This window comes from Engystomops pustulosus, chromosome 7, assembly GCF_040894005.1.
Source record: "Engystomops pustulosus chromosome 7, aEngPut4.maternal, whole genome shotgun sequence".
In the NCBI taxonomy this organism is placed as follows: Eukaryota; Metazoa; Chordata; class Amphibia; order Anura; family Leptodactylidae; genus Engystomops; species Engystomops pustulosus.
In genome coordinates this window covers 24,201,035-24,226,690 of record NC_092417.1, presented here as the reverse complement: position 1 = coordinate 24,226,690, position 25,656 = coordinate 24,201,035, and the positions used below count along the sequence as shown (strand labels likewise).

At 45.1% G+C, this 25,656-nt stretch overlaps 1 protein-coding gene across 1 annotated transcript; it reads left to right on the top strand.

The window, feature by feature from the left end:
* Positions 1-1,743: 1,743 nt before the first annotated feature.
* Positions 1,744-16,553, top strand: LOC140068705 (SH2 domain-containing adapter protein D-like). Its single transcript, XM_072114099.1, has 8 exons — positions 1,744-1,869; positions 2,538-2,635; positions 11,200-11,494; positions 11,769-11,886; positions 13,489-13,668; positions 14,219-14,423; positions 14,514-14,627; positions 15,381-16,553. The coding sequence occupies exons 3-8, from the start codon at positions 11,207-11,209 to the stop codon at positions 15,568-15,570; spliced, it is 1,095 nt and encodes a 364-aa protein (XP_071970200.1). The 5' UTR covers positions 1,744-1,869; positions 2,538-2,635; positions 11,200-11,206; the 3' UTR covers positions 15,571-16,553.
* The last annotated feature ends 9,103 nt before the right edge of the window (positions 16,554-25,656 follow it).

The following is a 25,656-nucleotide window of genomic DNA, read 5'->3' as shown; positions in this document are numbered from 1 at the left end:
CTCGGCGCTTACCATGCGCGCGGCTACATAGGAAGTGAAGGAGAGCCGCGCGCATGGTAAGCGCCGAGCGCGTACCTCCCTGCGGCGGCTATAAAGTTTAAAAAGTGTTTTATACCGCGATACAGCGGTTTAAAACACTAACAAAAATAAGCTCCGGCACCAGCTCAGCCTGAGCTGGTGCTCGGTATTTCCATCTGAAACCTGCCACTTCAAGTGGTAGGTTTCCTTTAACTCTAGACAGTGCTGTTTCCATGTCCTTGCATCTCGTCCGTACAGTGTAGGGAACTGGTTAAGCTGAGTGAGACGCTTTCGACTAGGGCTGAGAAGGAAGAGCTCGCCTTACAAAGACTTTGCCAATTAAGGCCACCTTACAGGTGAATGGATACGTACAGCTATTGACGCTCAACTAGCGGATTCTGGAAAATATGCAAATATCTTTTACAGGATGGGATGTCTGTAAGTGTCCACACTCCGCAGTCATCTAATACAAGCACAGCACCATGCATTGTGTAGTGGCTGGGCTCGGTATAGCAGTCCAGCCCATTTCACTTGAATGTGACTGAACTGCAAACAGACCAATGTGACGCATGGACATGACATCAAAGGACCATAAAAATTTACTGGCGTTCATCTCCGAGGACGGTGGGTGTCAACCCCCCCCCCCCCTGTCATTGATCACCTATACTAAGAATAGGGCATCGATATTTTAATTTCCGAAAGAGCCCCTTTAAATGGCAAATACATTAACCCTGTACCGGCATCATAAAGAAGACCTTGTCCACATCTCCTGACTGCTTGAAAGCTGATCCCGTATGACAGGCGATGGTTCACTGGAGCCTTATACCAGCAAATCAATGTGTGCGGCCATCTGCACAACTCATAGGAAAGGCATCATAGACATCGTGATGGGATGTGTCTCTATATAACTATATCTATATATTGTTTTATGTATGTTACTTTATATTATTTTACATATATATATATATATATATACAGGCAGTCCCCGGGTTACGTACAATATAATTTCTGTCGGTTTGTTCTTAAGTTGAATTTGTATGTAAGTCGGAACTGTATACTTTATAATTGTAACCCCAGTCAGAATTTTTTTTTGGTCTCTGTGACAATTGGGATTTAAAAATGTTGGATTGTCATAAGAACCAGGATTAACAATAAATCTTAATATCAGACACCTTTGTAACTGTTATGATCATTGTAGCTAAAGTACAGTAAATTACCAAAACCCAGAGGTTCGTTTGTAACTAGGGGTGGTCTGTAAGTCGGCTGTTCTTAAGTAGGGGACCGCCTGTATATCTATATATTATTTAATATATATATATATATCTTTATATATATATTTAAGTATATTACATATATATACAGATTATAAAAAACCAAATTAATATATTTTTGCATTTTTACATTGTAACAACCTTAACCGATTTAGCTTGATTTCATCTTTTGTTACTATCGGTCGTGTCAGCCGTAAATCTCTACATCTACGGGCCACCTCCGTCCACCAGAGCCGTAATTAAAGGGCTACACGCGGCTCTACACTAATTACTTTTATATTTAGCTCCAAGAGTTTCAGTCTTGTCTTGACACAATGGAGGGCTGTATGGAGGGCTCCCCCCCCCCTCCAATCTCTCACCTCCCTCCACTTTCCTTCTCCCCCCACCTCCAATACCTCCCCCCCTAGTGCATTGCTTTGTATTCCTGCAATCAGATCCAGACTTTCTTGTCTCCCCCTGGAGTAGTTTCACAAGGAGCCAGGACAGCCCCTCCTCCGCTCCTCATCTGCCACCTCCTCCATCCTCCAGCAAGCACAACAAGAAGCTACTTTATGCGGGCAGAGGGACCAGCCATCGCCAGGTGAAGTTGCATTGGGTTCTTGGGTTCGCCTCTGGCAGTGGGCACAGTTCTGGCGCAACTTACAAGAGTTGCTCCAATTCCATTAGCATTTCCCCCCTCACTCCCAGTCTCCCCCACTCCCTTATCCTTTGTGTGATGTGGACAATACCGCTCTACTCCCAGCAAATAGATACTGGATGGAGCAGAGGCGGCCAACCTGTGGCTACCGGTCCTCGTCCAGCTGCTGCCGAACTAACAGCCCCAGCATGCTTCCCTGAACCCCCTCATGCTGGGACTTGCAGTTCCACAACCTCTACCCAATGACGTAAACTTTACCAAAGAGGGAATGTTCTACTTCTCCTCTTCCAGAACCTCATATTTCACCTTTTTAGCTTGTGCGAAAGGCACAAAAACATTATAAATGACAATAATAATAGTAATAATAATAAAAAACCTAATAAAGGACAATAATAATAGTAATAATAATAAAAAAACATAAATGACAAAAATAGTAATAATAATACAAATATAATAAATGACAGTAGTAATAGTAATAATAATAAAAAAAAACATAATAAATGACAAAAATAGTAATAATAATAAAAAAATATAATAAATGGCAATAATAGTAATAATAATAAAAAAATATTAAAATAATAATAATAATGTAAATATTTTCTTAAATCCAGGTAATCGCAGAGGAGAACATGCTGGTCGTCATCCACTAGCCCAGAAGTGGTCCCCAAAAGAGGAAACACCAAAGTTTTGGTTGTTATAAAGTAGCAGGGTAAGGAATTTAATTTATTGCTTTTTTTTAATTTTTTAAATGTTTTACTTCTTTCTGTTATTATACTAAATACAAAATTTACCTTTTGTCTATTTAAAGTACATAAATAATTTTATAGTCATTATTTTAATACATTTTTTTACATTTAGATTTTATAGGATTTATTTATTATATTTTATTATATATATTATTATATTATATATAGAAGTTATTTAAAACGTGTATTTGATTTTATTACTTTTATTTTTTGTACGTTTGAGTTGTTTTTATGTATTTTTTCCCCTTTTTTATATATATATATATATATCTTGTACTTTTTTGGTTTTTTTTAAAGTTTTTGAGTCGGTGTAACTTGTATGAATAAAGTTTATTGAAGCGAGCGCAGAACATGTGTTATACATAACCGATGAGGCGAGATCTCGCAGACCTCGTGGTTGCAGCCTCTTCTGTGTTACATGGCGCAGAATAATGAATGTGAACTCCATAGATCCACAGCTTTGTTGACATGGAGGTAGATATGTGTATAGATGAAGGCGACGCATTGCTCCTCTGTGGACCTACCCCCATCCATGTAAACACATTACTGACTGATGAGCCGGGACTATGTAAACGAATCCATCCACTGATAGCTGGGGGTCATTCATTTAGTGATCTTTTGGATAAACTGTGCTCACATCAATAGACTTTCAAGTCCAGGAGAACCCAACAAGACATTTTCTTTGTGAATTGAAGAGAACCTGTCCCCAGCTTTTACCTCTCTAAACTACCAGCCCCCCCCCCCCCCCAGGTAAGAGATTAATGCCCTTTCTAGAATTCCCTCTTTTATGTGAAATTTCATAGACAAATATGACTCTTCTCACTTCATTTTAACATGAGATGAGTCAAGTTTTGTGGTTGCATAGGTTGCCCCTATCTTCTGTTCTATAGCACCTAGGAACATGCTACTGGTGTCATATTAAAGATAAGAATCTCATCTTTCAGATTGCATCACATTTTGTGGTTGCATGGGGTAGTGTCACTTCAGAAGCCCTTATCTTCTGTTCTATAGCACCTATAAACATGCTGCTGGTATCATATTAAAGATAAGGATCTCATCTTTCAGAATTATCATGTTTTGTGGTTGAATGGGGAAGTGTCACTTCAGAAGCCATTATCTTCTGTTCTGTAGCACCTAGAAACACGCTACTGGTGTTATATTAAAGATAAGGATCTCATCCTTCACATCACACATTTTGGTTCTACAGAACCGGAGACATAGTTGATAATGCAAGTTGCAGACCCAGTTTCCACCTATTTTTTAACTACCTATATGTTTAATTCTGCTGTATACATAACCATAAGGCTAAAGTGACCTGAAAGAGGAGATTCTTATATTTAATATGACACCAGCAGCTTGTTTCTAGGTGCTATAGAACAGAGGATAGGGGCTTTTGAAATTACACTACCCCTGCAACTACTAAACTTGACTCTCATGTGTAAATGGGATAATAAGGGTCATATTTACCTTAATTTGTGGGAGATTTTTTTTTAATGGGCAAAATTTCACATAAAAAAGGGAATTCTAGGAAATTTTATTTTCCTTCTTGAGGGGGGTAATTGTAGTTTAGTGGTGTAAAACAGGTGGTCCCCTACTTAAGGACATCCAACTTACAGATGACCCTTAGTTACAGACGGACCCCTGTGACCTCTGGTGAAGTCTCTGGATGTTACTTTAGTCCTAGACTGCACTGATCAGCTGTAAGGTGTCTGTAATGAAGCTTTATTGATAATCCTTGGTCCCATTACACAAAAAATTTTGAAACTCCAATTGTCACTGGGGCCAAAAAAAAAATTTGTCTAGAACTTCAATTATAAAATATACAGTTTCAACTTAAGTACAAATTCAACTTAAGAACAAACTTCCGGACCCTATCTTGTATGTCCTGTAACAGGTTCCCTTTAAAAACCTACCATATAAAACCTTATAAATAGTCTAAACTCAAGGGCTATGCCCCTTTAAACCATTGCCCTACCTGCTCTTTACATTAAAATCCCTATAGTCCAGCATCAGCAGTCTATTAAGCGTCACAATATGATGTATAACATATCACTATGAAGTATTTGTTGTTAGTTATGATCTGGCACCAATTCTGAGAAAAAGGGGGCACCAGGCCTAATTTACCATTCACGCCCCTTCTAAATTTACCCCCACAGCAACACATGGGGTAATATGACTAGACAGAAAGCTATACTACGCAAACTACACTGGCACCAAGACCCCCACCGATCGTACAGATCACATAGATATAGGATATGTGATTGCTCTGAAGGTTAAGATTATACTTTTAAAAGTGTCTACATAGTACTTTGCTACCAAAGAGGTGGAAGGAGATGACTCCATGCTTTAATAATAATTCTTTATTTATATATAGCGCACACAGATTACGCAGCGCTGCACAAAGCATGACAAATTGGTCCCTGTCCCCTATGGGGCTCACAATCTAAACAACCTGCCAGTATGTTTTGGAGTGTGGGAGGAAACCGGAGTACCCGGAGGAAACCCACGCAAGCACGGAGAGAACATACAAACTCTTTGCAGATGTTGACCTGGGTGGGATTCGAACCCAGGACTCCAGCACTGCAAGGCAGAAGTGCTACTCACTCAGCCACCATGCCGCCCTAATGCTTTACATATTGGCCGGAAGCTTCAACTACAGCAGTAGCTCCCAGTGAAGTGAAGATTAGGCCATCAACTGTAGCCTACTATGTGAACTGTATTGCTTCTCTGTGGACATTCTGCATGGCAAATTGTGTTTTTAGATGCCACCATATTTGTATACATAATTTTTTTTAGCTTTTACAAATTTTATTGGAAGTTTTGTGTTAAAAAGTTGTAGTCCTAGCATTATGGACCATAGGAGTGTAGTCCTCTAGCCCAAACTATCCATATTGAGTAATCCTTTATGACCTACTGTACAAATCTTGATTTAAGCATATAGGCAAGCCACAAAGCCATGGTTGCTGAGGAACAAGGGTCTAGTCTTGAGCCCATGAGGAGCTATAGACATGGGTGGTACTCCTAAAATCAAGTTCCAACTGGATATTCTCTTTTGGGAATTATATAAGGCAGGGTGTGCGGCCATGAACCTCTATGGGTCAGTTGATATTTGGATGGGGAAACCATGGCTCCACATGACTAGAGATGATCCCAAACAACGTTGGTTTACACAGAGCAGAGTAGGTGGGTCGTATCTATGCTATAGGATTTTGGGGTAATGCTCCTGGACCTTGCATGGGGCTTTAATTCAGAAATGGTTTGTTTCAGGACTTTGCTTACAACATGAGGTTCAGTATCTGAAAATTGTTTGAAGAAACTGTCTAGCTAAAATATAACCATCTACCATCAGTTTTACCCATGGTTGCCGTGTCCTAATAAGATGTTTCTCAGGACCTTTTGTATTATAACTCTATATCAGTGATGGCGACCCTTTTAGAGACCGAGTGCCCAAACTACAACCAAGACCCACTTATTTATCTCAAAGTGCCAACACAGAAATTTAATACTCCCTTTTCTTTCACAGCTTTCATTCATATCAGCCCCCTGAGGACACTAATAAAGCAGAAAGTAGAAGAAATTTGGATGATCATTGTAGCTTTCTTCCAGGGTCCCATAAATAGGAAGAATTGTTAGGGCCGGAGCAGGAGCTACAATGATAATCCAGATCTGCCTACACCTTCCCACTCCTCCGGTAGTCCCAGGTAGAGCTGTCACTTTAAAATAGCTCTGTGCACAGCAAGTCCTGGGCTGTCTGGGACTGCAGGAAGATACCTGGAGTAATCTCTGGTGATGGCCTGAGTGCCCACAGAAAGGGCTCTGAGTGCCACCTCTGGCACCCGTGCCATAGGTTCGCCACCACTGCTCTATATGCTGCAATTGCGGCAATCGAGAGTATAAAAAATATGCTAATTAGCCTGGAGTGCTCCGGAACTTCCCAGGAGCTTCTTATTAGGACTCATCTACCATCAGTAGAACTGATGGTAGATGTCCTTTAAGGCCGCCTTGTAGGCATGTGGAGATTAATGACAATATTCCAGAAGGAACAGATTTCCAACTGTAGACAGCACTGTTTCACTGTGGTTGCATCTCTTCAGTACAGTGGTGTCTGTACCAATCTGTTCCTTCTGGAATAGAAATACTGGTTTTAATCCCGCATCATGTCACTAGGCTTCCTGAAAGTCATGCTTGATTTTTAGGTGGCTGCCTTACAAGGTAGCTAAAAGAGGCGTGGTTTTCTTTAATTCACCTTCGGAAACTTATTTGCATAATTAGTTAAAATATATTTGACATATACTTACCCGGTCCTGCGCCTTCCTCGATCCGGAGTGTCCGACGCTCAAGCACTCTGCCACGTTTCACTTAGATCATGCGGCCGATATCCTACATGTGTCGCTTCCCCGCTCAGGTCCCCGGAGTTCACCTTCTTCTTCCTGGTGCATGTAAGTGCATGGCTTGTGACACAATTTTAAAGTTGAATCAATCGGATTGTCCCACGGCCCCGCCCCACGATTTCTGTTGCATGAAAGCCGGCGCCTATGCGCCAAAAGTCGACCGTGTGCGACACAGTCCCCTTCTAAATCCCTGTCCCAGTGGCGCGATCCTCGGAAACGCTGGAAAGCCTGACGGAAATGCGGCCGCGAGACCCTTAGTAAATAAGCCCTAATGTTGGACATGGCAATGAGGTTGTGGAAATATTTTGTCACATTTTTGTGTTGTAAACTTACAGGAGATGCGCAGTCAGACAGTCTTAATCCATGCCAGATACTTCAGCCAACATCAGTCATTTTGATAAATCTGGAGTAGTATAAGACTGTCTGTCTATCTTTGTACTGTCTTATTTTAGGACATTTAAGACAATTTGATAAATCTGCATCATTCAGTTTATTCTACCATCAGGTGCACATACAAGAGAGATCCCCAACCAAGTATAAGGATGGAAACCTTGTGAGAAAGTTTCTCCCAGGGCCTGTAACCCGTTGAGATGATGTAGGCCTGGGAGGTACTACTGAGCCTATTGTACAGCCAAGTGCTCTCAATGTAGACTTTACTACTGCAGTATTGGGTCAATCTTTGCCTCCTGTAGGGTAGACATCCCCAAACGAGGTGCTCTGATTTGGGTAAAGCTGGACTTAGTCTCCTTGACTTTATACAAACATTTTACAACTCACTTCAAAGTTGAATTTCTGGGTTATGCCACCATGAATGCCATGAAAGAAGCATGATCTGTAGGGTGTTTAGTTGCTTGACAACATACCGGTGGTGTTTTATTAAAGGGAACCTGTCACTAGGAGACCCATTTTTAGCACTCCCCCAGTCCCCACAGAGCATAGTACATACACTGACAAAGTGTTTTTGTATAAAAAAATAGGTTTTACAGAAAAAAGATATGTTATATTGTACCTTTCATTAGCATCTGCTGTGTGACCAGGCAGTTGCCTTTTGGGAGGAGCTGGAAAGGAGCAGTTCCCCCCCACCATTGGGAAACATGTGACCTTTTCAAATATATGAATAACTCCCCACACTCGGGATTGGCTGTAGAGGAGCAGGGGGCGTCGCTAAGCCCAGTGATGGGTGTTTTCATATATTTGAAAAGGTCACATGGAGAAGCTGTTCCCCAAGGGTGGGGGGGAAACTGCTCCTTTCCAGCTCCTCCCAAAAGGCAACTGCCTAGTCACACAGCAGATGCTAATGAAAGGTACAATATAACTTATCTTTTTTTCTGTAAAACCAATTTTTTATACAAAAACACTTTGGCAGTGTATGTACTATGCTCTGTGGGGACTGGGGGAGTGCTAAAAATGGCTCTCCTGGTGACAGGTTCCCTTTAAGTCTGTTTCTGCTGACAAGTTCCCTTTAAGGTCTCGGGTCTACCATTTTCCTTGAGGATTCTACACAAAATATCTTATATAAAGAGAACTATATGAAAGTTAAAAGTCCGGCCATCAGCATGGGAATAGCAGAAACCTTCAGCATACCTGTTCCTTGTTCATTATAGATTGGATTGCTGGGACCTATGAACCCAGGAACTTGTACAGGCAGTCCCCGGGTTACGTACAAGATGGGTTCTTTAGGTTTCTCAGAACAGGAACGTTTTGTAAGTGTAACAGCAGCTAAATTATTTTTGGTATCTGTGACAATTGGATTTTAAAAATTTTGGATGGACCTTTTTTTGATGATGATTGCAGCCTGTAATTAAAGTTCAGTAAATTACCAGCATCCACCAGAGATCACAGTGGACAGAGAGGTCCGTTTGTAACTAGGGCCTGTGATTCAGATGTCCTTATGTCGGGGACTCCCTGTATAGTTAGTAAAATCCAAGTTATCAAAACTACCCCACTTCATCATAGATTAAATATTTAAGGTTCTATAAAAATTTTTACCATTTTTTCACAATAAACCTTTAATAAAAAAAACCTAAAATTACAGTAAGATTGTAATTGACAAAACTAGGGGACATTTCGATAGTAAGATGGTCTGGATCACTTTGGAGGATAATCTAAACCATTGTGAGATACATCATCCGTAAGCCGTTCAGTATGGGTAATGAGTCTATGAATCCTTGATAGATTGAGTCAGTGGTGGGTCACTATAGGGTCACAGTAATCATGGCTCGAGATAATGGCATTTTTTTGCATTCAAATCAGTCGCCTTTCAAAAACATAAAAATGCATTAGCGACGGCTATGGGGACACAAGCTGCTGGCGCTGGCACGTAACACCGGTCCCTTGGCTATTGAGCCTTGGTTATTCCACCACATTATGTAGTCATTGTTATAAATAGGAATTATTGATTCTTCTGATTGATGGCTGAACAAAAGGGAACATGACATCGATGGCTAAAGAAAAAGCAAAAACATCTGCCGGCCGAGCAGCTTATGTCTTCATTATATCACTGACATGCTCTGTGGAGCTGTGCTTGAGATGTTAACGTCAGTCTATGCTAATCTCTGTAACATGAAAGGGTTAAGGTGGCTATACACAGATGTGAGTCATCAGCCGATTGATGAATAATTTTTTTTGTTCTAATGAAAGACCCAAGAAACATTTGAGAACTTGACTGTTTAGAGGACCTCTTCCACCTCCACCAATTTAATCCTTTGCATTCTTAAAAGAGATAGTCCACCAGTATGTACACCAAGCACACAGACATACTGGTGTCTACCCCCTTGTTTCACCAGAGGTACCCCCTTGTTTTCTCTGAGTGAACCTAAGGGGCTCCTGGCTCAATTAACAGCTATGGAACCTGGAGCCCCTTAGGCTCATTTAAATAATTTGTAAAGCCTTTTTTTTTGTAAAAAAGACAAGGGCATAAGAAGCTAGAAGAAGTGCAGATCCTTCCAGAGGGGATAGACACCAGCCTGTTAGTTCGCTTAGTTTACAATCCTTGATCCCTATAACGTAACTGTACATTGTGGTGCCATTAGAGATTTTTGTAGAGGGCAGAACTGCATTTCATAAGCATCAAAGAGGTTCTGAGACAAACATGTTAAAAAGCACTCTCCGAGGGCACACACAATTTAGATGAATAAGGTAGCACCTGGGTTGGGAGCAGTAGAGAGCCTTATTAGTATGTTCAATACTACCCTAAAATTATGTTAATACTCTATACCAGTGATGGCGAACTTATGGCACAGGTGCCAGAGGTGGCACTCAGAGCCCTTTCTGTGGGCACCCAGGCCTTCACCCCAACACAGAGTTTGCTGGATAGGACTCAAGGCTTTCTCCTGTGATCCAATACAGCCCAGGACGCACCATGCTCAGCGCTATTTTAAAGCAACGTACTTGGCTGCCAAGACTACAGGAGGAGCGGGAAGGGCTGGATAGAGATGGATTGTCATTGGAGCTCCTGCTCTGGGTCCCCTGATACTTCCTCTTCAGGTGACCCTGGAAGGAAGCTACAATCCAAATTTCTCCATCTTTCTATTGTACTAGTGAACTCAGGACACCAATACGATTAAAACCTGTGATACAGCAGGGAACAATAAGTTACTGCTTACATTGTCATGATGGCACTTTGCGACATACAAGTAGATTTTGGTTATAGCTTGGGCACTCTGGCTCCAAAAGGTTCGCCATCACTGCTCTATACTGTAGGTGATCCTAGAGATAGCTCCACCCTTTTGACATTATGGAACCAAAAATATTGACATTGCAGGAGGTGTCCATCGGATATCTATCAACCAAAGCAGAAAGCCCCTTCAGAGAAATATGGTCATGAATGGTGACCATGTAATTCCAGATTTCACTTGCACTGGCCACCAAGCTACTGATGATCAATTAGTTACTAGGATGGCTACAGAAAATGGACCGACCCATTGGGATTAGGATTAGGGTGTTCCTTTGGATATTTACTGGGTTCGGAGGTGTAGTGTTTATGCCAGACATGGGACATTGCCAAAGATTATTTTTAAGGGCTGCAAAAAGATTGAGTTCTGGATATCTTGCAGATTTTTTCAAATAGTATTAAATTCTTTGAGCTCCTCAACATCCTGATCCAAATACTTCTTATTCCATTGTGCTCCATTCAGGGAACTAATGGCACGGTGGTTGAAGGATTACCTACATTTTGGGAGTAAAAGGTCTCCACCACAGCCTCCCAAGCCAGATTATACAGAAAGTGAAATCCTCCGTGCCTACAGAGCTCAGAAAAACCTAGATTTTGAGGACCCCTATGAAGACAAGGGCAATGATAAGGGATCCCAGCCAAGACTGGAAGAGCTGCAGCTGACAATCGTGTCTCCTAGACATCGTCTTATCAAGGTGGAACCATCAGAATGTAAGAGGAAAATACGTCTAGGATCAGAAGAGAATGTGGGAACAAAAGTAAGTGTCCGATTCGTCATAGAGGTAATATCATATCTAAGGAACTAAGGTGATTATTTATTTTGTTTCCCGTCCAGTTGTAAGACATTGGACTTTTGACCACATTTGTCTTCATATTGGATGAAAACCCCAAATATCTCAGCTTAACAGATTAATACTGTAGATATATTTTTGAGTATATTTTTGATTAAAGATTTTAGAGTAGTCATTTGTCTAAGTGGTGCAGCTCTACTCTACATGGTGTTGTATGAAATTTTTAATGTTCCTATTATAGATCCCAGGAGTCAATGATTATTCTAATCCATTTGATATGAAGAGCAATCAGTTTGACCATGAAGACCTAGAAGACACCAGTTATATGGAACCATACGAGAGTCAAAGATCAGAAGCAGGTATGAGACAATGCTACACTTATCTTAGCAAGATCCCTATTGAAATGAATACACATACTCGGAGGAGTAAGTAGGAACAATCCAAAAGATCATAGACGAAGGATCATCTTATTAGCATAGGTGGCCTTGGCTTCAGAAATCAGGTAGAGACAAATTTGACGCAGAATCTGGTTGTAGTATTTACTGGGTAAGTATAAAGCTTTCCTTTTAACATGGCTCCTGGACAGGTTTAGGCTTAGGATCTATGGTTATAGTATATGCTGGACAAGTATAAAGTTTTCCTTTCAACGTGGCTCCTGGACAGGTTTACACTAAGGATCTGTGGGTCGTTTAATGTCCCAAAGGTTCTTGAAAAGTTACCATCAGATAACAATCAGACAGCTGTTCCCCGTGTCTCCCTCACTCCTTCCTATCTAGATTTTATAAAGGTTATATAATGGCATTTAATCGAGGTGTGATCATAGTTGCCTATAGAGGGCACCCAAAATTAAAATTTCTAACCCTAGTAGAGCTGTCCACTCATAGAAAGTATGACACGGAATGGAAGATATAAAAAATATCGTCCAGATGAAGAGTGGTCTTCTCAATCAGTTGGTCTTTTGGAGAAGCTTCGTTGGATTTGCCTCACCACTAGTTTCCCCAATTATTCAGTCAATAGTGAGTAAGGAATACCGGTGCTGAAAGCAGGAAATATGATAATGTTAGACAATGCATTAAATCACGACATCAGATCTGTCTAATAAAGACACCAGGAACAACTCGCCGGCAATGAAAGCCTATGCTGGCCGGGGTATAAATAAACCAACAGCGCGATCATCATCATGTTACACTGGTGAGCATCTGCCAGGAACACATATACCTCTATATAATTTTATATCATTAATAAAAACAGGCTGTTTACAAGCCTCTACAAAAAAAAAATCTATGGATATAGGAGTGGTTGAACATATAGATATCATGGGTGGTTTACGCCATTAGGTAGGACATAGATTACACATCTGCACCTAAGGCGCAACTATCGAGAAATATATAGAGGAATAGCAATCCATATCCTACCTAAAGGCAAAAACCATCCATGATGTCAATGGGGCACATTTACTAAGGGTCCGAACAGTGCATTTTCGTTGGGTTTCGCGATTCTTTCTGTTTTGCGCTGAATTGCCCCGGATTTTTGGCACACATGATCGGATATTGGCGCAATTGCGTCGGCTTGTGTGCAACACAAATTGGGGGACGTGGACGTCAGACAACCCGACTGATTCGGACAACCACAGAATTTAAAAAGCAAATTGTGTCACAAGATCAGCACTTACAAGCACTGGGAAGAAGAAGGTGAACTCCGACGGACCTCAGCCGGGGAAGTGACACATGCAGGAAATTGGACGCACGATCTTAGTGAATCGCGGCAGACCCGAATCCTCGTCGGACAACACACAGCGGGGATCGCGGCGGGACGGTTAAGTAAATGTGCCCCAATATCTTCAACGAGGACCAATACACCTCACCTACCACTGACTGAATTCAGTAGGGAGGTCGATGAACTGGTGGAGGATCTGATAATAAAAGCTATTGTTACTATGACCTCTCTTTTCTCATCTACAGACCAGCATGATGGAGAGAAGGTGACAGACAAGGTATTGCAGCTCTATGATTCTCCATATAACGATAAATACAGGACAATCCCCCATGAAAGATGCCAGCCGTCTGAAGATGAGAGGCCAGCTGATGAGTATGACCAGCCCTGGGAGTGGAAGAAGGATGACATCAGCAGGGCATTTGCAGGTGGGGGAGCCGGAGACAAGTCCGGTATATCCATTACATTACAGGTTTACCAACTCTGTTCTGGCCCTGGTGATTGCCTTCATCAGATGATTTTGTGAGAATTCTGCACACATCATATAATCTTTTAAAGTTACAGTCAAGCGATAGACTATCCTGTGCTTAAGCTACAACTGCCCCGTAAGTCATCTTTATGGTTAATGGATCTGATTATTCACTTCCCTGAAACTTTTGGATTTAGTTAAGAACCAGGAATCTAGGTTCACTTCTTATTGGTCCTTGATGAATGTGACCATACACATAATAAGGAAGTTGGCCAAACGCAACCATTTTGTAAGGACCATGGGACCGAGGTATGATGAGTGTCACAGAAAGTTCCAGGCCTATTTGGTCAATTTTGTACACCCCCTTTTATTTAATTACAATACATTTCCTCAGGATAGGGGAGTCCTGTACATTGTAACACCAAACATCTCCCTTCTAGGTATACTGAAACAGGTGGTATCTAATCAGCCCTTGAAACAAATGGTAAATGTGTTCTCTGTCATTTCAGTACAATTTGAGAGTTCAGCTTGGCCTTGCGGTTCTCCCCATGCAAGAGCACGGGTTCTACAGTCCACTCCCAGAAGTCCAATCAGTCTAAGACCATCCAGTCCTGAGATGGCTACTCATCTGCGAGAACATGGGTCTCCTCCTAAAGACCTAGTAGACTCCACAAGAGTACGGAAGGCAAATATTGTAGAGCTACAAAGACAAACGTGAGTGTTTCTCCACAAGATGGTGATATAGTAGAAGAGTGGACGATGAAGACAAGTCCAAAGTCTAACCCAAGTCTATCCTTCATGCAGGTGGTTTCATGGGTCTCTGAGCTGCACCGATGCTGAAAGACGATTGCATAAAAGTGAGCCTGGGAGCTTTCTAGTGCGTACGGAGGCTGAGAGTATGTTCTTCCTATCAGTTAGGTAAGTTGTACTTGGTGGGTTCTTCCCTATTGGGTGCTATCAAAAAGACAAATACTCATAGATAAGAGCATGTCCTATAGAACAAAAGCAAAATGGTTGCTTATAGATGTTGGTTCCACCCCTGGGAGCACCGTCCTATGCAGTAATGTGGTCACTGGACGCATCTAGCTGTAGAATGAATGGAGTGGTAGAACTTTCCATTGACTTCCTGGGGAATCTCTGCAATATCCAAGTATTATTGGTTAGCTAATGGAAGGAGCAAGTAACATGCAAGCTACTTGACCATTCAGTTATGGTATGGATGCAGTGAGCAGTGGACACCTCATCGGGAAGGACAGGGGTTATGGATCCCCATCTCCAGGGATAAGTGTAGGTCCAACCACTATTGTGTCCACAGAATATGCTAGTACTGTGTGAATGGAGTAGTCTGTGCCACATTTCTGAGGGAGTTCTAGAGGACATTTTCCTAGAAGTCCATGCATATGCACCGCCACACTAGGAGACCCATAATCTTCAGATAACTTGAGAACCCATTTGTTAATCCACCTTTTTCAAGATTCTGTGGATAGGGTTAGGGATGGTCATCCATACATTTCCAATTCATCGCCCTCAAGTTCCTCCAGCTAGTTTTTTGGCAGGCTATTTGTTCTTCTAATGGGGTAGCATTGACACTCTTCTTTAACATGGCCTGAATTTAGTTAATAGGTGCTCTAGAAAAGTCTGACTAATCTGAAAATCTTCTATATGTGACAGGGGACGAGGCAGCATCTTGCATGTGAAGGTGATAGCCCTACCAGATGGTCGGTACATGCTCGGAGACAGCGGGCCATCCCTGCCATGCATCATTGATCTGGTCCAGCATTATATACAATCTCCTCTGCTCTTCCCAGGAGAAGGACAAGTTTGTCTTCAGCATCCAGTGCCTTCAGTAATACATCAGTGACTCTATGATTGTTCCATAAACCAATGGTAAAACCAAGGGCCTTAAGACCAAGACAATATTTTGGACTTGTTTTTTTTTCTCTTTTGATAAGAACTTAAACCAGAAACACAAGGCAATATTCCAAAAATGCATCTCAAGAAGGCAACATGGCTGAAGGGGGTGGTCGAAGAGGACCTGCCTCCTCCTGGACCCTTCTGGCCAACCATTCATTCAGATTTTTTCAATTGTTCCTGGAACCAAATTTGATGCAATTTTCTGTGACACATATCAGAGCAGATTTACTTAACCGGTCCATTCGCGATCCAGCGGCGCGTTCTGTGTGGAGGATTCGGGTCTTCCGGCGATTCACTAAGGCAGTGCGCCCGATGTCCACCAGGTGTCGCTGCTGCACTGAAGTTACCGTCCTACGCTGGGTGCAGGTAAGTGTGTGTCAAGTGACACTTTTTTAAAAAAAATGCGGCGGTTTTTCCGAATCCGTCAGGAATTTCGTACGCCCCCCCCCCGATTTCTGTCGCGTGCACGCCAGCGCCGATACGCCACAATCCGATCGCGTGCGCCAAAATCCCCGGGCAATTCAGGGAAATGTGCCACAAAACGGAAAAATTCAGGTAACCCGCCAGAAAAACGCGATTCGGGCCCTCATCGACTTTATTTTATCACTTATTACACTTTTTTAATTTTAGGTCATCTGCAGTAGCCTGGACTGAGATGATCATTTAGTTAGTTGTTCAACCACAACGATCATCCAAGTATAAGACACCTTAAAATGTTATAATAGGGTGATGACTGAAGTGGGTCTAATGCATTGTTGGGTTTACCTCCTGCCTGGAATAAGGACTACACTTCCAGAAATGTAAAGCTTTTGTGTCCTTCAAGATGTCATTCCTCGCAGTGAATGAACCATGACGACCAGAGACTTTCAGGATAAAGTTCCCATCTTTCTGTTCTGCTATGACACCCACTTTTTTGGGGGGGGATTTACTTATTACCACAAATTAAACATTTTATATTTACAAGCCTTGAGTTGTCTGTGTTCTGTGTATATGAGGGTAAAATAGTCAAACATGTCCTACTTCCAAAACTTAAAACCTAATCCTTTCTCTAAGAGTCATCCACTCGGAACCACAGAGATCACAAAATGAGGGTCCCTGAGTCTCCGGCAGATGCAGATGTGTGACCATTGCTCTGTTCACTTCCATTGTTCTAACAAATGTGGCCACATAATTACATACCTGTCAATCCCTTAGGGGTGAAAGAGCCCTGGTCGTGTGTACTCCTACAGCTTTATTCATGAATCCTAACAATGGGTTCTAAACAATATGAAAATATCAATATCAAAAGAAAAGTATCGGAAAAAATAAATAAAACAAAACTATTTTTTGACATGTTTAACTCCTTAATCACTTTTCATTCCCCGCCTTCAGAAATCTGTAACTGTATGAGGTGTATTAGGCCTTATTCACACAGACATATACGTCCCCCTTAGGCCAGCAATGGGAGCACGGCGCCGTATGGAGCGGTAGGGTGCAGCACACGTGCGGCACCGCTCGGTTCCGTAGCCGGTGAGAAAGATAGGACATGTTCTATTTTTCCCCGAAATATGGTGCCTTGCCCCTTGTTTCATTATGCAGAGGGGCGGGGGTGAGCGGCGCCGACGTGTGTGTGAATTCAGCCTTAGGGCTTGTTTTATGCATAACAAATTGTACTTCGAAGCAATAATATTTACTATTCCATGCCGTGTACTGGGAAGTGCTGGGAAATTCCAAATACGGTGATATTGGTTAATAAACACACATATGCGCCATTTTTTTGTGGCTTTTACAGTGCTCTCCCATTTACACCTCCCCTTTATTTTTTGGGTCAGTACCATTACAGGGATACCAAATTTATACAAGTTTTATCCTGTTTTAATACATGATAATAAATTCTGTACGAAAAAATGTCTTTATTACACCATCTTCTGGCGCAAATAACTTTGGCGCTTATAACTTTGGTCCAGGGAGCTGTGTTATTTTTTTCGGAAAGGGCTGTTGTTATCTTTTCTAGCATTTTGAGGACTGTACAACCCTTTCATCAGATTTTATTGAATTTATGTGTTGAAAAATGGCAAAAAAATTTTGGACCTACCTACCTGGCCGTTCCTACCATACACTGGAATATTACTTTATTGTATATTCTCGGCCTAACCTTCCTAACAAGGGCAGTACACAGATTCTGGGGCACATTTACTAAGGGTCCGCAGCCGCGAATCCGTTGGGTTTTTCCCGAATATTTCCTCTTTGCGCTGTATTTCACAGGATTGTGGCGCACGCGATCGATTTTTGGCGCAATCGCGCCGACTTTCGCGCGACAGAAATCGGGGGGCGTGGCCACTGGACAACCCGAAGGATTCGGAAAAACCGCAGAATTTAAAAAGCCATTTGTGTCGCAAGATCAAGCACTCACATACACCAGAAAAAAGCAGGTGAACTCCAGCGGACCTCGGCGCAGCAGCGACACCTGGTGAATATCGGCGCACGGACCTTAGTGAATCCCGGCAGAACCCGAATCAGCACCGGAGAACCCGCCGCTGGATCGCGACTGGACCGGGTAAGTAAATGTGCCCCTCTGTCTTTCAATGGTTAATTTGGCCCTGACTGACCCTCAAACTGTGTTCCATATGCATTTTGTCACCAATGGTGACTCATTGGGGGATTTTATTAAAGTGACCCCTTCCCACTGTCTGGTGGGCAAGGAAATACTGCTCCGCTTTAGGCCCTATCACATTGGTAGGTATATGGGCTCCTGACAACAGGGCATAAGTTTAATTGGACCACTTATGACAGCCCAGCTAGAATGCCAGAAACAGTTGAGTGCTGTGGTAAGGCCCAAAGCCATGGCAATGTATTCCTTGACCACCCCCAGGCAGTGGGAGGGGGTCACCTCAATGACAACCTCTGAAACGCGTAGGAGGCGCAGTTTGAGGTTAAGTCTGGGACAGAAAAGCCATTGGAAGGGTAGGGTGAGAAGCAAGCACCCAAACACTACTTGGAAACCTCCCGTCCCTTGGTTACGATTTTCATTTGTGGTAAGAACATCCCTTTATGTCCTGGAGCATCGGCTGGTGTAGGAATCACACAGATTGGGGGTCATTTATTGTAATGTGTCTGTAGTTATGTTGTGTTGCATCGGAAATACTTTTTCAACATCTCAAGTAGAAGTTCCATTTTATTTTTTTTTTGGTGCCATGTTTTTGATATTACCCTTCTCCAGACTCATTTGTTCTTCTCCAGATTTCTCTGTACCCTCCTGCCTTCTCTTCCCCCTCCAGACTGCAGTGTCCCTTCCAGATATCTGTCCCCGCAAGGCCCCTTTGTTTGCTGCAGACTTTGCTGTACGCCCCTGTCCTGTTCACAACTGCCCCCTCCAGTCTTATCTCCCTCCAAACTTCTCTGTCCCCTCCAACCTTCATTGCCCCTCCAGATTCCTCTGTCCCCTCCAGACTCATTTGTTTAAACCAGACTTGTCTCCCCCCTCCAATCTTCTCTGCCCCCTCCAGACTTATCTGCCCCTATTCAGACTACTCTGCCCCTTCAGACTCCTCTGTCCATTCCAGAATTCTGTCCACTAAAATCCTGTTGTCCACTATAGACCTTCCTTCCAGTCTTCTCTGCCCCTCCAGACTCATTTGTCCCTTCCAGATTTCTGTCCCCACCAGACTTCTCTGCTCGCTCCAGTCTTCTCTGCTCGCTCCAGTCTTCTCTGCTCGCTCCAGTCTTCTCTGCCCCTTGAGTATCTTCTGCCCCTTCCAGACTTATTTCCCCTCCAGGCCCCTTTGTTTGTTCCGGACTTCTCTGTACCCTCCATACCTCCGACCCCTTCACAACTTCTCTGTCCCCTCCAGACTCCTCTGTCTATTCCAGAATTCTGTGCCCTAAAATCTCTTTGTCCCCTGTAGACCCCCCTTCCAGTCTTCTCTGTCCCTCTCAGACTCCACTTTCCCTTCAGACCTCTTGTTGTCTTTTCCGTCCCCTCCGGGTTCCCTGTTTTTCCAGAATTCTTTGTCACATCCTGACTTCTCTCCCTTTGTCCGGTCCAGATCCCACTGCCCCTTTCATTTCTTCCCAGATTCCTTGTTTCTTCCACACTCCCCCATCACCTCCAGACTCCTACGGCCACATCTCAGTTCCCCTTTAAATAAAAGGCTCATATACTTTATATTAACATTAATCTGGCTGGTACTTCCTTCCCCTGCCAGCGATGTCAGTAGAGAGTCCTGGGTCAGTGGGTCAGTTTGTCTATCCGCTGTCTGGAGCGCTCTCATTTGGCAGGAATCTGCTGTGTACAACAACCCCATCCTCCTCCCTAGCTCATAGCTATACCCTAATCCACAGCTTCATGTTATCCCTTGTACCTGTAGTTCTGTAGCCTGCGCTGACATCTAGTGGCCAGTATGAAAACTGCAAAGCTGCTCAAATAATAAGAACCTCTCTGCACACAGCCAGATGTCTGCCTCATACAGCTGCATCACAAAAACAAGAATTCAGCAGAGCAACAGGAATCCCTCAAGAATTGGACCAAAACAATAGTGTCTGCTCTGCAGGTGTGAACACTGTCCAAATGTGTAATACAAGCATAAAAATAAATGTACAACATCCTCATTTATCTTTCTAGTTTGCGTTTGCTTACTTACCATGAGAACAGGGACACAACAACAGATCCCCTACACTATATAACACTGTATGTAATGTATGTGCCAAAATTATGCAGCATGAACAAAGTGCACCAAAAAAAAAGAAGGTGACACTTCCTGGTCAGTGCAGGGGGCGCCAGATTCATGGAGACCGGGCACCAGTTTTTATATATCTGGCGCCCCCTGCACACTCCACAGGCAAACTGCACATAGTACAGACTGAACTAGTTTTGATAAATGTGGGCCATAATGTGAACGCAGCCTAAGAGCATGTGCACAAGATGTGGTTGATCAGAATCTCCTCCCTGTACGTGTGCTTAGACCTGAACGCTCATGTCCAGTAAGTAGTAACATGTTTTGCCGTGTTAAAAACTTCTGCAATACAAGCATTAAGCTCTAAACACGTCTGCATGTAAGAAGGAGATTCTCCAGATGCGCCTAAAATGTCATTCAATCTTGTGAACATGGATGCAAGGTCCAGGATTAGGCCGACTCCAGGTTTTAGTGGCCCCCTGGGCGACAGAGCGTGGGTCGCCCTCCATTAGCCACACTGCTCCCCCTCACCCCTGTGGTCACACTGCTCGCCCCCCTGTGGTCACACTGCCCCCCCACCCCCTGTGGTCACACTGCCCCCCCCCCTCTGTGGTCACACTGCCCCTCCCTCCCCCTGTGGACACACTGCCCCCCCTCCCCCCCCCCTGTAGACATACGGCCCCCCTCCTCTGTGGACACACTGCCCCCCTCCTCTCCCCCTGTAGACACACGCCCCCCTCCCCCTGTAGACACACTCCCCCCCCCTCCTCTCCCCCTGTAGACACACGTCCCCCCTCCTCTCCCCCTATAGACACACTGCCCCCCTCCTCTCCCCCTGTAGACACACGGCCCCCCTCCACTCCCCCTGTAGACACACGCCCCCCCTCTCCCCCTGTAGACACACGGCCCCCCTCCTCTCCCCCTATAGAAACACGGCCCCCCTCCTCTCCCCCTATAGACACACGACCCCCCTCCTCTCCCCCTGTAGACACCGGCCCCCCTCCTCCTGTAGACACACTGCCCCCCCCCCTCCTCTCCCCCTGTAGACACATGCCCCCCCCTCCTCTCCCCCTATAGACACACGGCCCCCTCCTCTCCCCCTATAGACACACGGACCCCTCCTCTCCCCCTATAGACACACGACCCCCCTCCTCTCCCCCTGTAGACACCGGCCCCCCTCCCCCTGTAGACACACTGCCCCACCTCCTCTCCCCCTGTAGACACACGGCCCCCCTCCCCCTGTAGACACACGCCCCCCCTCCCACTGTAGACACATGGCCCCCCCTTTTCTCCCCCTGTAGACACACTGCCCCCCTCCCCCTGTAGACACACGGCCCCCCCTCCTTTCCCCCTGTAGACACACGGCCCCCCCTCCTCTCCCCTGTAGACACACGGCCCCCCCTCCTCTCCCCCTGTAGACACACGGCCCCCCCTCCTCTCCCCCTGTAGACACACGGCCCCCCTCCTCTCCCCCTGTAGACACACGGCCCCCCTCCCCCTGTAGACACACGGCCCCCCTCCCCCTGTAGACACACTGCCCCCCTCCCCCTGTAGACACACGGCCCCCCTCCCCCTGTAGACACACGGCCCCCCTCCCCCTGTAGACACACGGCCCCCCTCCCCCTGTAGACACACGCCCCCCCCTCCTTTCCCCCTGTAGACACACGGCCCCCCCTCCTCTCCCCTGTAGACACACGGCCCCCCCTCCTCTCCCCCTGTAGACACACGGCCCCCCCTCCTCTCCCCCTGTAGACACACGGCCCCCCTCCTCTCCCCCTGTAGACACACTGCCCCCCTCCCCCTGTAGACACACGGCCCCCCTCCCCCTGTAGACACATGCCCCCCCCTCCTTTCCCCCTGTAGACACACGGCCCCCCCTCCTCTCCCCTGTAGACACACGGCCCCCCCTCCTCTCCCCCTGTAGACACACGGCCCCCCCTCCTCTCCCCCTGTAGACACACGGCCCCCCCTCCTCTCCCCCTGTAGACACACTGCCCCCCTCCCCCTGTAGACACACGGCCCCCCTCCGCCTGTAGACACATGGCCCCCCCTCCTTTCCCCCTGTAGACACACAGCCCCCCTCCACCTGTAGACACACTGCCCCCCCTCCTACTCCTGTGGACACATTGCCACTCCCTCCTCCCTCTCCCACTACACTTCCCCTCCTCATCCCTCTCCCTCTACACTGCCCCCCTACCCCTCCCGCTACACTGCCCCCCTCGCCCGGGAAAGAAAAAAAATCACCTTTCCTTGTTCCCCCGGAGCAGCGCCTGCAGCCGCCTTCTTTCTTTGGCATATGCCGGCCATACGCGCCGGCTCTGAAGCCGGCACACGTGATCAGATGACGCCATGATATGCCGGTGCAGCACAGATTCAGAAAAGTAATTAAGCCAGAAGGTGATCATTTGTACCAGTGTCTTGAAGCGACACTGCTACAATTATTCCAGGGGCCCGAGTGGGCCCCTCCAGCACCCCGGGGCCATGGCACTTGTCCAGGTTGACCGGGTGCTGGCGCCGGGCCTGGAAAGAACTATTCAAAGCAATCAGTGCCTCTACTAGCTCCTATAGTGGCCACTCACATTTCCCTGAAATTGCTGTCCATTTTACTCCCCCCTCATATTGTGGCCCCCTCTTAACCCCCCCTCATATTGTAGCCCCTCTTATCTCCCCTCATGCTGTAGCCCCTCTCACCGCTTCCCCAAATTGTGGTCACTCTCATCTTCTCTTAATACAGAAGAGCAGGCCCGCGCCTGCGCGGTCACAACTCCGAAACAGGCGCGGGCCTGCTCTTCTGCGCATGCCAGACGGCAGGATCGCCGGACGAGGGCGCGCAGCTACGCGGAGCTGCGCGCCGAAGATGGGTGAGTAGGAGGGGTAAAGTGGCTACCGGGGCGTGGAGTAGCCGCCTCGTGTAATCTCATATGCGGCTACTCCACGCCCCGGTAGCCGCATAAGTAAATTTGAATAAATATCAAATTAAAGTTATCAAAAAAGTGCAGGGACGTGAGGATTAGCCCTTAAAAGGGCTATTCTCACGTCCCATTGATCCACCTACCACCCGATCTACCTTTATAGGTAGATTTGTGGTGGTAGGTGCCCTTTAAGAGCAGTTTTTGCCCCAGACTGAGGACAGGTCATGCATTTTATTTCTTAAAAAAAAACATTTAAGGGTCCATCCAGTGATACATGGATTGTGGTCATATCCAAGAACATGAGCAGAACATAAAATAGGATAAAATTGAGTTTTGCAGACATTTCCTTGCAGCACGGATGCTTTGGGATTTGTCAGTGTACAGAGGATGGAAGGGACGGCTCTGATTTTATGCTTATCTCAGGGTCCTGGAAGTCCGGATAATATAGACCAGAGAATATGTAACCAAAAAAGTCTTGTTTCAGCAAATTCTACACAATAACAGGAAACACCGGATCTAAGGGGAAATCTGTGCCTCAACTTCATATACAGCAATAAATATACAGGGAGGTCCATAAATATTTTTCTAGTTTTGGTTCTGTACATTAACACTATGGGGGACATTTACTTACCCGTTCCTGCGCGTTTCCCCAGGTGCGATCCCAACGATCATGCACATCTGCCAGGATTCAATCCAATCGTGCGCCCGATATCGTGCATGTGTTGCTTCCCTGCTCAGGTCCGCCGGAGTTCACCTTATTCTTCCTGGTGCATGTAAGTGCTTGGCTTGCGACACAATTTTGAAGTTAAATCCCGCGCTTAGTCCGAATCCGTCGGATCATGCGACGGCCACACCCCCCAATTTCTGTCACATGAAAGCCAGCGCGATTGCGCCAAAATCCAATCCCATGCATCACAATCCCCTTCTAAATCCCTGTCCCAGCGGCGCAATCCCTGAAAAGTCGGAAAACCCGACAGAAATGCAACCGCGGGACCCTTAATAAATAAGCCCCAAAGAATTGTGAACAAAATAATGCAGTTGAGGTTGAACAAAATGACTGCATAAAAATGTGAGGAGACGAAAGCGTTTTTTTTCTCACGAGAATCGGTTGTCCGATATTCTCCAGTTGGACCCCTTGTCGCTCCCTGAGATGACGGGTTGCCTCCATGACGGTGCTCGGAAATCTCTGTCAGCTCCATAGAGATGATCAGGGCAGCTCTGACATGCGTATCCTGCTGCTCCGCTTATCATGGGGAGCGACGAGGTGTCCGACTGGGGTTCATCAGACCCCTCGTTCTAGTGATATGTGGAGGTCCCATCAGTGAGACCCCCACCGATCAGCAACTTAGGCCCCTAACCTGTGGATAGGGCCCAACTTGTTTTTTGGGAAAACCCAGTCACAGTGCTAAAAATATTGCCTGTGCAGTCGGCACCTGGTACTACAGCCTGCCAGAGCTCCAATGTAACAGACAGCAATAGTCCATGGAAGTGTCCATATACAAAATGATTGCCAGTCACAGTGTCAGTAGAAATTTCTTGCTATAGTGTCCATGTAGGTTTCTGTCTTATGTGTCTTAGGCTGCAGGGAAGTTTTTGTGTGTTAAAGCCAGGACTGGCTTTTTGTGGAAGCTGGAATAAAGGGGCCCTGGGGCTGGACCGGGAATAGAGAGGGCAGGTTTCCCAATCCCTGCTCCATCTTGGGCTTTTGGATGCATAAACAGGTCTAGACCGTGGGCTGCATGTGAGAGCTGAGACCACAAAGTCTGGGACTGCAAACACAACTGTGAGTTTCGCCTCCCCAGTGCCTGGTAGGGAGGCACCAGCTCTACTCAGGATTGACTGCTGTTTAGTTAGAGCTCGGACAAGCAGGTTTTGTCTTTGTGCCGAAGAAAGACTGTGTTTTTTTTAAATAAAGCCCAGCCCAGTCCTGTTTTTGGAAACTTTTTTTTATGTCTATGTCCTTGCCTTGATCTGTTAAGCCCCATTCACCTCCCTCTACCAACACTAATCCTCCACATTGTATAAAGAAGGACATTTCTGGAGCAACCTCTAGACACTGGCATGGAAACAGTGACCTTCCATGAATACGCCCATTAATGTAGTTACTTTGTGGGGTCAATTCCTTTGTAAAGAGACTCTTATGTAGATTTTCAGAGCCATTTTGCCATATTGTTAATCACAGGCCCCACCCATTTATATATAAGCCATACCCTTTCACTATAAGCCCCTCCCTGTGATATAAAAATATGAAAAAAAATAAAAATTACAACTGCTTACTCAGGAACAATTTAGACATTTCAAATTAAACACTTTCTGATTCTGATTGGTTTCCGCCCAGATAAAACCATTGCTGTGATTATGATATACCACTACTAATGTTTTTCTTAACCTTGACCAGTCATCTCCTGAATTACCACAATATATATCATTGGAAGATTCCACCGCTGGATATCCAGGTCAGGCGACTTG

Coding starts and splice junctions, on each gene's coding strand:
- LOC140068705 (XM_072114099.1), top strand. CDS start 11,207: ATGGCACGGTGGTTGAAGGATTACCTACATTTTGGGAGTAAAAGGTCT. Junction 11,887..13,488: donor GAGTCAAAGATCAGAAGCAG/GTATGAGACAAT, acceptor TCTCATCTACAG/ACCAGCATGATGGAGAGAAG. Junction 14,424..14,513: donor GTAGAGCTACAAAGACAAAC/GTGAGTGTTTCT, acceptor TCCTTCATGCAG/GTGGTTTCATGGGTCTCTGA.